At 37.7% G+C, this 14,137-nt stretch overlaps 1 protein-coding gene across 2 annotated transcripts in view; it reads left to right on the top strand.

Annotated features, from left to right (window-relative positions):
• ADCY7 (adenylate cyclase 7) overlaps positions 1-14,137 on the top strand; it is a 351,396-nt gene that overhangs the window by 305,091 nt on the left and 32,168 nt on the right. For both annotated transcript variants that reach the window (XM_089689483.1, XM_089689484.1), the window contains 7 exons: positions 683-726; positions 3,184-3,264; positions 5,890-5,962; positions 6,542-6,639; positions 7,485-7,569; positions 7,745-7,882; positions 7,967-8,035. In XM_089689483.1, coding sequence (XP_089545609.1) covers positions 683-726; positions 3,184-3,264; positions 5,890-5,962; positions 6,542-6,639; positions 7,485-7,569; positions 7,745-7,882; positions 7,967-8,035 — 588 coding nt within the window. The remainder of the gene's footprint in view (positions 1-682; positions 727-3,183; positions 3,265-5,889; positions 5,963-6,541; positions 6,640-7,484; positions 7,570-7,744; positions 7,883-7,966; positions 8,036-14,137) is intronic.

Raw genomic sequence — 14,137 nt, forward strand, 5'->3', positions numbered from 1 at the left:
GTTTTGTCAAAATTTTGGAAATTGTTCTTGTGTTCATTGAGATATTGATTAAAATGTTACTTTTCAAAAGTGGTATACTCATTTATGGTTAGCACTGTGTGTGTGTGTGTGTATATATATATATATATATATATATATATATATGTGTGTGTATATATCTATATACCGTATGTATGTATGTATGTGTGTATATGCATGTGTATATATATATATATATATATATATATATATATATATAAAATAGTACCTTTGTTTTCTTCGTATAAAGGGTCATATAGTCTCTATTCTCAGTTGTATAAGGAACTTGGAGTGGTGGGGGTGGAGAAGCAGCATTACACTGATCTTTCCAGTGAATAACTGTGCAGGGGTGGGGGGGCCTGTCAGCACAGGTCTGACTATTGGAGGACAGGCAGGTTGTGTTCTCCTAGCAAAGCCATAAAACTGACCACGCTGAGATGGATGTACTGAAATAAGAAAGCAAGGGAACTGACAAGATCACCAGGTATTTCACACAAAGGAAGCAATACAATGAGAACAGGGTATGTTTTAACACAAGTATATGGTATAGCAGACATGTCAGGAATATGAAATGTTGGGGTAACATATTCTTTAAGACTGAGATTGGTAAAACAAATACAGCTTGTGTTGTCTGACTTACAGTATATTACCTTTTCTCTTGCAGGAAATCCCCATGCAAGGAATATGTCGGCATTCTAATAATGAAAGGTATATGAAACTGTTGTGGGTGTCTTTGCATGGGTTTTAATTAAGAGTATAGTGTATCAAAAGATAAAAGAAGGAAAATATTTGAAAGCAGATAAATAATTTTTTCAGATGTTTTGAGTGCTTGTTTGAAAATGAAAGAAAGAATCTGATGCACATGGCTCTGGGTGCAGATGGCTTAGAAAAGAGCCCGTATTACCTATAGCAGAACCAGAATCCATTAGTAATTTTTTTTTATTTGCCATTCAAATAAAACAAAAAATTGGGTTATGAGAGACTCTACAAATATCTTCCTTTCACATCATTCCTTTTTTTACATGTGTCCATATTACTCTGTTAAGTGCTGTCGAAGAATAAGAATGCCCATAGACTTGTTATTTCAGATATGCAGACCTTATCCACTTTCAGGCTGAACTCTCTGTAGATCACATTATTTATATGCACATTGGGCTCAGCAAGGCACATACATTGATGTAAGTGTCATGGAGGAGTGGTAATTGGAGGATGTGGTGTTCCCAGTGCCACCAGCCTTTCAGAGAACAATGGCAAAATGATGCAGTAATCTAGCCTGTCTGATTCAATGTTGAAATTTTACAGCTAGAGGGTTTGTGATGCCATGTTTGACGACTTTCACTAAATGTTTGTGGCCAGCTTAAGCTGGTCATAGACAGTGCGATTTTCTTTCCTGCATCCACGGGTTGCAAGAAAGAAAAATCACTCAATTCCTCCATCAACATTGAGTGTGTTGATGGGGGAATTGAGTGATTTTTCTTTCCCGCAATCCTTCCCGCTGAGCCATTGTGTTCTCTTGGCAGGAGGGCAGGGTAAGCCATCCCCTCTGGAAGAACACAGTGATTACTGCTAGTGGCTAGAATATCTGCTGGCAATAATCACATGTAAAACTCAACAGGCTGGTTGTTCAGCTTGCCCAGACATGGTTCATATCTCGGCCGGTCACTGCAGAAACGGCCAAGATTCGAACCATCTATGACTAGCTTTAGAGAGGATTTCCAGCTAAAACTTTTTCTTTTGGATAGGGTTAGAAAGGTTTTTATATTCCCAGTGCCAACCTGGATCATGCAGTTGCACAGGGTGCCAGTCGTTTGTATTAGCAGGGGACATCTTCTGATTTTAGTGAGGCAATTGTAATGCTGCTAAATGTTATAATCTAACTGGCTGACAAGAATTGTGCAATGCCAGATTCTTATAAATAAAAGCACCAATAAAAACTGCTATGCTTTAGTACAGGTCAGCACCAACAGAAACTATCTTGATTTAATACATGTCCTCTAAAGGATGTTTTCAGTTGGTGCAAGTCAGTTGATGATGATAAAACCTAGCAATACTGCTGCAAGATCTAACTAAAAGAAGGTGTAAGTTATGTTTGTTCATTTGGAGAGGAGATACGTAAGAGGGGATATGATCACAAACAAATCTTTCAATGGTAACTGTAACACCAGGAGAAAACTGTTAAAATCTAAGGTCTCTAAAGAAGCCGTTCAATCATAAACTGCCCACAGAGTTCTTTACTGTCCACAGTTAGGCTGCTTTCACACTGATCTGATTTTCTTCTGCTTTTGCGTTAAAAAAAAAAAAAAAAGCGGAAGAAAAATGTGTGACAATGTATTCCTATGGAACTCTTTACACTGGTCCATTGTGGGTCCGGTGCCATTTTTAATAACCTGCTTGCTCAATTTTTGGTGCAGGTTTGGTGTGGTAAAACAAAACCCGCGACAAATGCACATCCGATTGAAGTCAATAGAAACTGCTGCAAAAACACATAAAAAGCACACCTACATTGTGTTTTTTGAGTCATGTGTCCTGTAAAAAAAGCACCACAAATGCGGTAAAAACGCATATGTGTTTTTGCCGCATTTGTGCTATGGATCAGTGTGAAAGTAGCCCTAATGGAGTCAGTGGGGAGTGTAGATATGTTAAAAAAATGTTTCTCAGGGAATATAATATACAAGGACATGGAAATTGGTAGCAAATTAAACACACACACACACACATAAAGGAACTGGATGGACCCAACCTTATCAACTACTGTATGTTAAATAATGCATTCAAGAGCAAACATAATTGGTGTCCATTCTAAAGTCTAACTTTCTAAGGACAGTAGTGTGTTGTGGACACCATAGTGATATTTTGCACCGGCTAAAAAAAAATGAGGCCAGTTTTTTTAACTGTCAGTTTTTTTTTTTGTTTTTTTTTATTGCTTATTTTCCCAAATGGTTAGATTTCATCTCACCTCCTGTCCAGGTGTCCACTCAGGAAAGAGGTGAATCACCAATGGGGACAGAGCAGTAAAAATAGGAAGTTGATTCTAATTTTTCACTACACTACCCAAAACAAAGAAAAAATGCTTTGGTTGGAGGATGGATACCTTATCATACTAGTGAGTTGTTGTTTTCTTTCTGTTAATATTATTGTCATCATCTTTATTATTATTACATTTAGGAGTGTGTCACAGAAAAGGAATCAGGAAGAAGAACTCCATGACAGAATGCTAAACACAATTGATGGGCTCAGTTCCGTTAAGTACGGTCAAGTATTTTTTAATTAGATCCAAATAAAGTGTTCATATTATAATCTTTTGAGTAGTCTGTATCGTATTCCATGATGACAGCAACTGGTAACCTTGGGACATCAACATAAATTAAAATCTGATATTAGGAAGTAATGATCAATTTATTCTTGTGTTCTAATATGACTTGCTGCAATGATATTCAAGTTGTTGTATGTTAAGGTCTTTGGGAGGAATTAAGTGCAAATGGTGTAAACACAATGTTGTGCCACTCTTCTAAACACAACAAAAATGGAGCAGATGCTGCTCTTAAATAAGAAAAGTGTCAGAAGCCGGTTTGTTAAATAGGATCGATCAGTTCACTCTTCTGCTGTGACAGACATAATACAGAACAGGAGAGATAGAGCTGTATGCTTCCGATCCCTCTACTTGTTTCTGCCCCTACTCAGCTCAGAGTGCTTGTTTAGTGTGATCACTGCTGAGGTAGAGAGAGGGATGTGAGCGGTCTACTGAAAGCTCACATCCTGTATGCCAGCTCTGAACTGAATGGGGATCTGCAACAGTTCTATATATGGAAAACCTTTGCATTCTCTCTGTGCGCAGACTCTACACTAATTCTGTTTCACTCAGCAAAAGAAACTAGTGCAGGGTGATGCAGATAGACCTGAAACATGACTATCTGCTTCACTAATGTGTTGCATGTCATTCCTGACAGTTTCCTGAACCATTATAATAGTGCAAGAAGTTTAGTTATTCCCCTAGTTTATGTCCACTGATATTTTCTATCAGAAATAGATACCCATGACTTCTTTATGTCTGATTAGGGATGAGGTTTGGGTTCTTTGTAACCATAGAGCACTGCCTGACTTTTGAATCTAGGTCAGCTGTCTTAGAAGGGCCAATAAGGTGGCTTTGGATAGAAGGGTAAGGTCACAGCAGCCATATTGACAATGTGCTTTATCTGTGTTTTGGGAAGCATAGGGAGTGCTACTAACAAACTGCATAGGGAATGAATAGTATAGGGCTTCTAGGCACTGGCTGGTCTGTAAAATTCAATGTGGACCCTTACTGATAGAGGTGAGCTTCGGATTTGACTGAAGCCCAGCCCATTCTTAATTCAGCGAACGGCCAACAAAATGGCCAGTTCACCTACCTGAACCCATGCATGATATTTTGATATTTGTTTGTTTGAGTTTTAAGATGTATCCTACACTTTTTTTTTCTTTTAAGGGACAATGCACATTAGAAAGGGGGTGGGGTAACTTATAGTGGGGGGTATTTGCTTGTCAGAATCTGGAAACCCTTTTTAGAATGAGGGAAACCCAGATATTTGCCTTCCCTTTCCCGGGGAAAGAGGACAAGGTATACTAGTACTCTTTATTGCTCATTGTCTAAAAAATTTAAAAAGTGAATAAAGACACCAGAAGGGCATCCCCTTGACCAGTTGATTTAAAAACATCAGCTGGTTGGGGATCTTGCACAAGTCTAATATACAAGAGATACAAGTTTGTGAGAGATAAGTTGAGTGAAAAGGCACAGAGAGTTCTCTTACAAAAGAAAAATATAGAACTTTTAGATTTGAGGGAGTCAAAGAGAAAGTGAACTATGGTATGGTCTGTTATTTAAAACTTTTTTTTTTACTTTGTTAAATGTATTACATGGCAATGCCCTGTTCTCCCGGGCCCTTTTTTTTTTAACAATAGCCAATAGCTTTGAAAATTTAGTAACAAGATTCATCCTTGCAATGGAATTCAATGGAATTTGCTATTAAGTTCAGGTTTCCAAATTTCAAACAGGATTTGATTAATCTGTCATGCAAATTGACCCAGCGCAGCATTGTACAACAGTAGTTCTGATTTTTGGGGCAGAAGCATATAACTGTGTATGAATGTGTTTTGTAAAATTTCTTTCTGTGCCTTCATAGTTTTTTTAAGAACATGCATTTCTTAATTTGTATCTGTAGTATATATTTTTAACAGTAAAAGGCTTGTTATGACATTAGACCATTGACTGTTTATAAAATGAAAAAAAAATCTGCCCGCCAAAGAATTTTTGATGGTATAACTGAATCCTGTGAGATTGCTGTGGTTTCTGGATCACTGCACAAAGTTTCTATTTTATTAGGCTGCAGAGGGTTCTAGTGAATAAAAATTTTCAATGCATCTTGTTATTGGTTACCCCATAAAATGTCCAGCTGTCATATGAACATGTTGAAATCACAGATACTGGGCAAAAAGCATTTAATATTCCTAGGTCAGTCACCAGAAAGACGGGTGGTCCTTTTTGCATGACTATGGCGGTGTTTGCATTCTGTTTTTCAAAATTGGCAGAGCACAAGTTCACTTAAACTCCAAAACATAGCTGTATAAACCACAAATCAAACTCTTACTAATCTTACATTAACCCCCTTAAATGTGAACTTATGTTTTTGGGCATTGAAATTGAACATCATCCATTTAAACTGTTTTTAACATAGCTAATCGTTAAAAATATAAAGTAAATATTGCTGTATTCAAAACGCAGGGGCATCATGCTGAGCATTAGCAAAGATCCTAATGTTTTATATTTTTATGATCTAGCTGTATAATAAGACATGGATTGAACAGTTGAAGTAAAGCAGATTGTTTTCTATCTTTTAGACCCTGGTTTGGTAAATCAGATGACTTTTATGCCTTCCTGTTATTTTTCACTGCTGATGGCTTGGAAAGAGAGGTAAAACAAAATATTTATTTCTGTTTCATGTCCATCTTGTCCTAACTTAGATGTAAAATAAATGTAGTTATCATCATGTAATGCTATCTTCAGTATATATCATTACTGTATACCAGTGGCCTCCAAACTGTGGCCCAGAGGCTGTATGCGGCCCTTTTCTTGCTTTTATCTGTCCCTTGGGGTACTATTTCATCCACTGATACCAACAATGGGACATAATTCCCCCTACTGATACCAATGAAGGGGCACAATATGTCCCAATTACAACAATGATTGGGCCCAATGACAACAGTGATGGGGCACAAGTCCTCCCAATTACATCAACAATGGGGCACTATTCCTCCCACTGACACCAACAATGGGGCCCAATGACAGTAATGATGGGTCACAATAACCTCCCAATGACACCAATGATTTGGCACATTTCCTCCCACTGACACCAAAGAATGGGGCATTGTCTATTCCCACTTATGTCAGAACTTTTTCTACTCCAAATAGCCAAAGTTTGGTCCCCCTGAAGTTTAAAGGAAGTGAATTCCCTTTCTAAATGTGTTAGTTGATGTTTGTTTTGTTTTTTAGTACCGCACCCTCAGAATACCTAAGATCCGGAATTATTTCTTGTGTGCCAGTATAGTTTTCCTGTGCATATTCTTGATCCAGATTTTGGTCATGCCAAGGTTGGTACATATGCTACTAATAAGAAGTTTTATTCAACTTTAATATCTCTCATCTCTGGGAAATTAGGTTACACATAACTTTCATTGTTGGAAAATCCTTGTATTGGATATGGTTGCTTACATATTAGGTTGATTTAGATGAAGTTGTAAGATAAGCAACTGCATCTCATTTAATTCTTTGAATTAACATATGAATTAAGAGAAATCTGAATACACTGTCCAGAAAAATATATATGTCCTTTTTAGAGATGAGTGTTTTAAATGTATATTTTCCAGTCATTTTGCAAACTTTAGGTCTTTAGCTAAGCCAGTAACTAACTGCCAAATGCAAATGAGAGAGAATGTAAACAAAGCTGAAAATGTGTGGCAGACAGTCCTCATACACTTGAGCAGAGATAACATGGCACTTAAAGTTGAATTCCAGGAAAACATAACATACAAGGTTGAAATATATATGTGTAAACTGTATTACCTGTTGAAGAATTTAAAAATTTCTAATTCTGCCCAGCCAGTCTTTGATTCTAGCATCCCTGCCAGTCAGCACAGCTAGGTTCTGCACTCTTAGAGACCTGTCTGCACACAACATAAAATTGATTGGCCACACAGACTGTTGCTATTCATGAACCTGCAACCCAATCCTAGTATCTGTGAGCCACCAGATCATACTTGCACATTCATTTATGTAGGTCTATGAGCGTGCCTTGACAAAAATATAATCTTGCTAGTTTTTTTAATTCATGTAATGGAATAGAATTCTATTTTTAGTCTCCAGTTTTAGGCACTGGTTTCCAAATGCTAAGCAATCATTTATTTTAATGAAATTTTGTCACCTTTCTCTCTTGCAGGAGTGTGAAACTAGGTGTTTCATTTGCTGTGGTGTCTTTGATAATCATTTGCGTGTTGCTTATTTGCTATGCAGACAAATGTGTGGTAAGTCTGCACCCCACTTTGCTAACTGATTATAAGTTGTTGGTGGAACTGACTTACAAAACTAGAGCATAATAGCCAGACTTGACAGGTTACCTGTGGACAAAAAGCAGTCTGGCAGACAGCTGGTGGTTTATATGCATGCTACAGTAATAACAGATTGTCTCCTGTTTTCCAGCGTTTCTGTGGGGAAAGTTCACCTATGTCACGTTCACTATGCTCTATAGCAGAAATGGTAGAGACTAAACCCCTAGTGAGAGTTCCATTGGCTATGTTGACTATAGCCGCACTCCTAGCAATTGCTATTCTTAATTTGGTAAGCCTTTTTAATGTCATCCGCAAGCATTATGGACTGTTAAATTATCATTATTAAAAGTAATATCTATCTTTGTTCTTTCAGCCTTTAGACCAAACTCTCCAGAAATGCAATGTCTCTAGCTTGGGAACACACAATTGTCAAAGCATACCAGTAAGTGTTTTTACAATTTTGTGTAACAGTAAAACTAATAACACATCATTAATCTGTTAATAAAATTAAATTTTTTCCTTATTACTGAGGGACACAGCCTTACATAGTTCTTACATAGTTAGCTTGGCTGAAAAAAACCAAAGTCCATCCAGCTCATGCAAAAAAAAAAAAGTTATAATCCTATACCCACAGTTGTTCCAGAGGAAGGCAATAAACCCAGCAAAGCATGATCCAATTTGCACCTGCAGGGAAAAATTTCCTTTGTGATCTCCCGAAAGGCAATCGGATATTCCCTTGATCAACTTCACCTATAAATGTTAGTATCCAGTTATATTATGCTTATTTAGGAAAGAATCCAGGCCTTTTTTAACTACTTCAAGTCCGGACACTTTCACCCCCTTCCTGTCCAGGCCAATTTTCAGCTTTCAGCGCTATCACATTTTGAATGACAATTGCGTGGTCATGCTGTACCCATATGAATTTTTTAGCATTTTTTGAGACAGATAAAGCATTATTTTGTTGGTATTTATTCATCACTGGGATTTTAATTTTTTGCTATATTAACGAAAAAGTCCAAAGAATTTGAAAAAAAGTGTTTTTCTTATTATTTATTTGCAAAATTTTATCTTTCTTCATAAATCTTTGCCAAAATGTATTCAGTTATCTTTTTAGTAAAAAAAATAACCCAAATTAGTTTAACCAAAAATTATAATTTTTTAAAAAACATTTTATTTTTTATATTATTTGTTTTTTTTTACATACTGTCATCTTAGCAGTACAGTGTCACCAAGGTGACACTGTACTACTTGTGGGGGGTTATGAAGATTTTTTTTTTTTTTACACTGATTGCTTTTACACCCTTAAAGGCTGGAAAAGCAATCATTTCTCCTTCTCTCTGGCTGCATTCTTGCAGCCATTGAGAAATACTGTGTGAGCTGTGATTGGTCGCAGCTTGTCACATGGTACAAGGCTGTTGAAAATAGCCTTGTACCATGTGACCTCTGTGATCATTCACAGATTTCACACGTAGTAAGCAATGATGTCAGAAGTGACATCTTGCTTACTACTCTTCATGTGATCACTGATAAGTGATCACATGATCGGGACCTCACACAGAGGTCCCGTACAACGATCGGTGTTCCACTGTGTCCCAAGGAGCGCGCACAAGCAGGGGGCGGGGAGGCCGTTTAAAAACGGCCACCCGCCCCTGTACTGCCACCGTCTGGCTGTTTATATACAACGGCTGGACAGGAAGTGGTTAATGCAATCTACTGAGCTGGCCAGAACTAACTCTTGAGGGAGTCTATTCCACATTTTCACAGCTCTTACTGTGAAGAAATCTTTCCGTATTTGGAGATTAAATCTCCTTTCCTCCACACGTAAAGAGTGCCCCCTTGTCCTCTGTGATGACCTCAGGGTGAATAACTCTACACCGAGTTCATTATATGAACCACTGATGTATTTATACATGTTGATCATATCCCCCCTTAATATCCTCTTCTCAGGAGAAAATAAATTCAGTTCCTCTAATATTTCCTCATAGCTGTGCTCCTCCATGCCTCTTATTAATTTGGTTTCCCTATTCTGCACTTTCTCCAGTTCCCCAATGTTCTTTTTGTGAATTGGTGCTCAAAACTGAACTGCATATTCCAGATGAGGTCCTACTAATGATTTGTACAGGGGTAAAATGATATCTCTCTCTCTGAAGTCTATATCTCTTTTAATACAAGAGAGGATTTTGCTTGCTTTAGAAACTGCAACTTGGCATTGCATGCCATTATTAAGCTTGTGATCTACCAGAACTCCCAGATCCTTCTCCACCATTGATTCCCCCAGTTGTACTCCCCCTAGTATGTATGATGCATGCATATTCTTAGCCCCCAAGTGCATAACCTTACATTTATCAACATTAAACCTCATATGCCACATAGTTGCCCAATTAAACAGTGCATTCAGGTCAGCTTGTAAGTTGAAGACATCCTGTAAGGACGTTATTCCACTGCACAGCGTCGTGTCATCTGCAAAGACTGAAATGGTATTTTTAATCCCAGACCCTATATCGTTTCTAAATATATTAAAAAGTAAGTGTCCTAACACTGAACCTTGGGGTACACCACTGACAACCCTAGACCATTCAGAGTATGAATCATTAACCACTACTCTCTGAATACGATCTTTTAGCTAGTTTTTTATCCATTTACATACAGATTTTTCCAAGCCCGTAGACTTTACCTTACACATTAGCCGTGTGTGGGGAACTGTGGCAAAGGCTTTTGCAAAATCCAAGTATACCACATCCACAGCCACTCCTCTATCCAAGGTTTTGCTCACCTCCTCATAAAAAGAAATCAGATTTGTTTGACAACTTCTGTCTTTCATGAATCCATGCTGTCTGTTGCTTAAAATATTTTTTACCAGCAAGAACTCATCTATGTGGTCTTTTATTAAACTCTACAGTATCTTCCCAACTATAGAAGTTAAATTAACATTTCTATAAGTACTTGGTAAAAATTTTGATCCCTTTTTTAATAAAGGCACCACATTGGCCTTACACCAATCCAGTTTTACTATGCCAGTGATTAAAGAGTCCCTAAAAATGAGAAACAATTGTTTTGAAATGACAGAGCTCAGGACCCATGGGTGTATGCCATCCGGTCCAGTTGCTTTATTCACCTTTATTTTGTCTAAATATTTCTGGATCATATCAGTTGTGAGCCAATGTGGATAATCTGGAGCTGTGTCAATACAATGCCCATTATGGACAAGAGCTCCCCCATGCTCCTTTGTATAGACAGAGCTGAAGAAGGTATTAAATACATTTGCCTTCTCTTTGTCCCCAGTCACGCACTCTAGATTATTTTGTAAATGGCCTACATTCTCGGACCGGACCTTTTTACTATTAATATATTTGAAGAGTTTTTGGGGGTTTGTCCTGCTATATTTTGCAATCTGATGTTCGGTTTCAATTTTTTACAGTGGAATATAGTACCAATGGTAAAGATCTATGGATCCTATTGTGTCGCTAAATAAACTCAGAGTATGGTTACTCTTATGAATCTCAAAAAAATCCCCAGATGATGTGTAACTTCGTAGTAGGTTAACCGATTTACCAAACGAAATGAGTAAATTGACCATTTCTTTGAATATAGTCAAGAACAAACTTAACTGGATTATAATTAAAGACAAGTTAGCAAGCATATTAAATGATTCACAAATTAAATTTAAAATGACATGAGATCCATGGATCCAATATATTTCACCTCCCTAGATCTGGATTCCCCACTCATCTCTTTTCCTTGGCTTTCCCCATTTTTCTTTGCTATTCTCTTCTTGTCCAACTGTATTATCTTGAACACTTTGTTTATCAGTTAATATGCTTACACAATAAACTAAAAATATTTCTAGAGAATTCCCCCTGGCGTCACATCAATGCCCTCCTTGGGCCTAATAGGAAACCTGGTCAGAGGAAATAGATGATGCTGCAAGGCATGAGATGAAAAATCACCTTTTTGGGCTGTTCATGTTGATTTCTGATGTTTGAGAACAACTACTATTGAAAGGAACAATTATTGAGAGCTGAATTTGATTTCTACGTGGTTGTATTATCATATTTCATCTGTGATACTTGATGATCTTGAAATTTGAATTGACTCACTCTCATGTCTAACACTGCTCTCATTGAAACATAAATTTACTCTGAGAAAATTATTTTATGGTATAGTACAAAATTCAGTTTGTACTTGTAATTTGCGTTTACTTGCCTTTTATTTACGTAGGTAGTTAACTTTGTAAGTATGTTTCCACTATCCTGTTCTGTGTACTGTTAGAAATATACACCGATCAGCCATAACTGTATGACCACCTGCTTAATATTGAGTAGGTTCCCCTTTTGCTGCCAAAGCAGCTCTGACCTGTTCAGGTATGGACGCCACTAGACCTCTTAAGATATGCTTTGGTATCTGGCACCAAGCCCTCAGTAGCAGATCCTTTAAGTCCTGTAAGTTGTGAAGTGAGGCCTCAATGGATAAAACTTGTTTTTCCAGCACATCGAACAGATTCTTGATTGGATTGAGATCTGCAAAATTTGGAGGCCAAGTCAAAACCTCAAACTAGTTGTGTTCCTCAAATCAATGTTGAACTGTTTTTGCTGTTTGGCAGGGTGCATTATCCTGCTGAAAGAGGCCACTGCCATCAAGGAATACCATTTCCATGAAGGGGTGTTTTTGGTCACCAACAATGTTTAGGTAGGCGGTACATGTCAAAGTAACATCCACATGAATGGCAGGGCCCAAGGTTTCCCAGCAGGACATTGTCTGAAGCATCACACTGTCTCCACCGTTTTGCCTCCTATTGATACTGCAACCTGGTGCCATCTCTTCCCTGGGTAAACAATTTACATGCACCCAGCCATCCACATGATGTAAAAGAAAATGTGATTCATCAGACCAGGCCACCTTCTTCCATTGGTCTATACACAAACAATTTTCACTTAGCGCAGGAAAAGAGTGCTGCTACCCAAAAAGTCGAATAATGACCTTATAACAAATGAATATACACTTGGTGTGCATCTCACCTTATACAACAATTCAACAAACATCAATAGTGCTTTATAGTAACAAATACACTTTATAGTGAATAATTGCAATCTGCCAAATAAATAGTGAAAAAAAAATAAAAAGTATACAGTGCTCAGTCCAACATATAACTCCAGTGATGAGATTACATCTTGAACAAATGGTGTGCAACTGTGATTCCTCCACCATGAGAAAGTGATCAGCCTCTTATCAGAAGATATTGATCTCACTATCCAAAGATCAATGCACGCTTGTGTGCTCGTAATCGGCACTCATCTCACTTGTGGGATACTTTCATCACCTTCTCAGCATGAACTAACAAACATCAGAAGGAATCCTCTAATACAGTGGATAGATAATCCCTTCGAAGGAGAAGATCAAAGGACAGCAATGGTGTTATAACATAAAACCACTTTTTATTAAAAAAATATCAGAAATATACTCACAAATATGAGGAATAAAGGAGCACATAAGTAACAAATACGGAATTTCACGTGTCAGCGTGTGTATGATGTCATCGGCTAGGCCCCGCCCAACATGTTTCACCACCAATTAACCATTGTGGTCCTTTTGATCTTCTCCTTCGGAGGGATTATCTGTCCACAATATTAGAGGATTCCTTCTGCTTTTTTGTTACTTCACGCTGAGGAGGCTATGAAAGTATCCCGTGAGTGAGATGAGTGTCGATTACAAGCACACAAGTGTGTATTGATCTCTGGATAGTGAGATCAATATGTTCTGGTAGGAGGCTGATCATTTAATTGGTGGAGGAATCACGATTGTGCACCATTTGTTCAAGATTCAATCTCATCACTGGAATTATATGTTGAACTGAGCACTGTATATTTAAATTTTTTTCACCTTCTTCCATTGCTCTGTGGTCCACTTCTGATGCTCACAGGCCCATTGTAGGCACCTTTGACTGTGGATACGGGTCAGCATGGGCAACCTGATCAGTCTATGGCTACGCATCCCCATACACAAGAACCTGCAATGCCCATAATTTCTGCTTTCAACACATCAGCCTCATGGACAAGATTTTTACTTGCTGCCTAATATATCCTACCAACTTTCAGATGCCATTGTAACCAGATGATCAATGGTAAACACGAACACGAAGCGAGCGCTAAAAAATCCAAAGCTGCTACAGCACCGAAAAGGTAACCAAATAAACCTTCCAAAGTCACTAATAAATATTAGGTGCAGCGCTAAAAAGACTTAAATGACTCCTAAACTAATAAACATGATACTGTGCAAATATGATAAAGTGCTAATGCATACATATACTACTGACCCAAATAAGTGACAGCAATAAAGTGACTGTTAGTGCTGATAAAGTGACATATATGTTTAAGCAACTAACAATTGCACTGATATGTTCATAAAGTGACAAAGTGAAATTCAAAGTGGTGGTAAATGGTGTCGCTATAAAGTGACTACTAGTGAAAATAAAGTGACCAATGCAATAAACAAAATAATAATTGCACAAATAACAATGTACTGTCCATAAAGTGACAAAGTGGAGATC

Source organism: Staurois parvus, unplaced genomic scaffold, assembly GCF_062004578.1.
Source record: "Staurois parvus isolate SC_StPar_1 unplaced genomic scaffold, SC_StPar_1.0 ptg000476l, whole genome shotgun sequence".
Lineage (NCBI taxonomy): Eukaryota > Metazoa > Chordata > Amphibia > Anura > Ranidae > Staurois > Staurois parvus.